Raw genomic sequence first — 1,971 nt, forward strand, 5'->3', positions numbered from 1 at the left:
CCCCGTCAGAGAATAAATGGCAACCTTTGCTCGATACGGTGGGTGAGGGTTGCGGGGATCCATCGATTGTGGAGTGGGGCGAAGAAAGGTACCGGCACCTCCTCATGATGGCTCCCTGCACGGATGGCTCCTATCACGTGCACAGCACTGCTGAGTCTTGGGAGTATTGGTACAGCAGTGCGCCAATTTCCCGCGTGTGGGGCAACTCACATGATCGAAAAGGGGATGGCGTGCGAAGTGGCCTCATCACTGCAACCATCGATGGAAAGAAGGTGATGCTGCTCACCACGCCGGTGTATTCTGAGGAGAAGGGAGAGAGTCAGCTGCATCTTTGGATGACAGACAATGCCCGTGTGCACGACGTTGGGCCGGTGTCTCGCGAAGGTGATGACGCCGCCGCCAGCTCCTTGCTGTACAGAGCTGACAAGAAGGAGTTGATTTTACTGTACGAGAAGAAGAGCGGAGATTCATACAGTCTTGTCGCCGTGAACCTGACTGAGCAGCTGGAGCAGATAAAGAGCGTGGTGAAGGCCTGGAATGATGTGGACACCGCACTCAAAAACTGTGCTTCCACTGGCACTGTTGACTCGCGGATAAAGAATGTGTGTAAAGCTGCTGTTCCCACGGAAGGGCTGGCTGGCTTTTGGTCCAACAGTTTGGAGGGGAATTTATGGAAGGACGAGTACCTCGGAGTGAACACAATGGTGCATGGTGGGAATGTGGCAGGCACGGAGGGGGGCGTGAGGTTCCGAGGCGTAGGAGCGCGGGCGGAGTGGCTGGTGGGCAACAAGGGGCAGTTCCAACCGTACCACTTTGTGAACAATGACTTCACTCTTGTGGCGACGGTGATGATTAACGCGGTGCCGAAGACAGAGGGTCGTGTTCCTTTGATGGGTGTGAGGATGAATGACGATGCCAGCACTGTGCTTGTTGGTCTGTTTTACACGAAGGAAAAGAAGTGGGGAGTGACTGTCAACAAAAGGCATTGGGAGTTGCCAGATGAAAATGTTACGTGGCAGCCTGGCACAACGTATCAAGTGGTACTGAAAAGGGATTGGAATGAGTTTTATGTGTACATTGACAATAATGAGCTTATTCAGGAGCAAGTTGTGGTCTCTGATTATACCTCATACGATGTCTTGGACTTCTACGTTGGCGGCGACGGTGCGAAGGGGACAGGCGAGGTTGACGTGACGGTGGGCAATGTCCTGTTGTACAACTACGGACTTCATGGTGATGAGCTCACGAGCCTCAGTGCCAGCAAAGTCACACTTCCAACACCGGCTGGTGAGTGGCCACTCACAACGCTGGGGAATGATGGGGAGATTGCCTCCAAGATGAAACCTGGAGAAAAGAGGGTTGATGACGGTTTGAATTCTAAGGGGCCTCTACCAGAGGAGGCCCATAAAGGCAGTCACAGTGCTGCTGAGGAGTCGGGGTCTTCGCCGGTTTCGTCATCGCCGGTTTCGTCATCGCCAAGGGTGCGCCTGGCTGACGGTGGGCCCGAATACACCAGCGCGAGTCTTGCGAAGGACGCATCCAGCATTTCTCTTTCTGGTGACAGCTCCGTTGCTTTCGACAACCTTACACGTGTGAGGCCCGATTCAGGAAGGAGTGACGGCACGGTGCATGGGTGTTTGTCTCGGCTGTTTCTGCTGCTATTGGGGCTATGGGGCTTTGCGGCCCTGTGCTGAGTGAGCCCCGGTGGAGCGGAGTTTGTGCTTCTACTGAGAACATCTCCGTCTCTCCACGCGCTTTCAGAAGTAAATAAAGTCTCATGTAGTTACACATTTTGTGTGTGTGTGTTTTTACACACGGCGTTTTTTTTTTTTGACCCACAACTTGCGCACTCCTCTCGGCGCCAGTACAGCGGGGTCCTCATGTATTTTATTTCCTCCATTTTTGTTTTTTTATATTGTTCGCTTCTAGCAATGACTGGAGGCGAATCACCGTTTTTTTTTTGTGTGTATT

General features: G+C 52.9%; 1 protein-coding gene across 1 annotated transcript; it reads left to right on the forward strand.

The window, feature by feature from the left end:
* TraAM80_10420 (trans-sialidase) lies at window positions 1-1,694 on the forward strand (the record flags this gene model as incomplete). Its single annotated transcript, XM_029387038.1, has 1 exon — window positions 1-1,694. A coding segment is annotated over one exon (1,694 nt), but the record flags the coding sequence as incomplete, so codon positions are not given.
* Between the last annotated feature and the right edge of the window lie 277 nt (window positions 1,695-1,971).

The sequence above is a fragment of the Trypanosoma rangeli genome, assembly GCF_003719475.1.
Source record: "Trypanosoma rangeli strain AM80 chromosome Unknown Tra_15.4_contig_00955, whole genome shotgun sequence".
Classification (NCBI taxonomy): Eukaryota; Euglenozoa; class Kinetoplastea; order Trypanosomatida; family Trypanosomatidae; genus Trypanosoma; species Trypanosoma rangeli.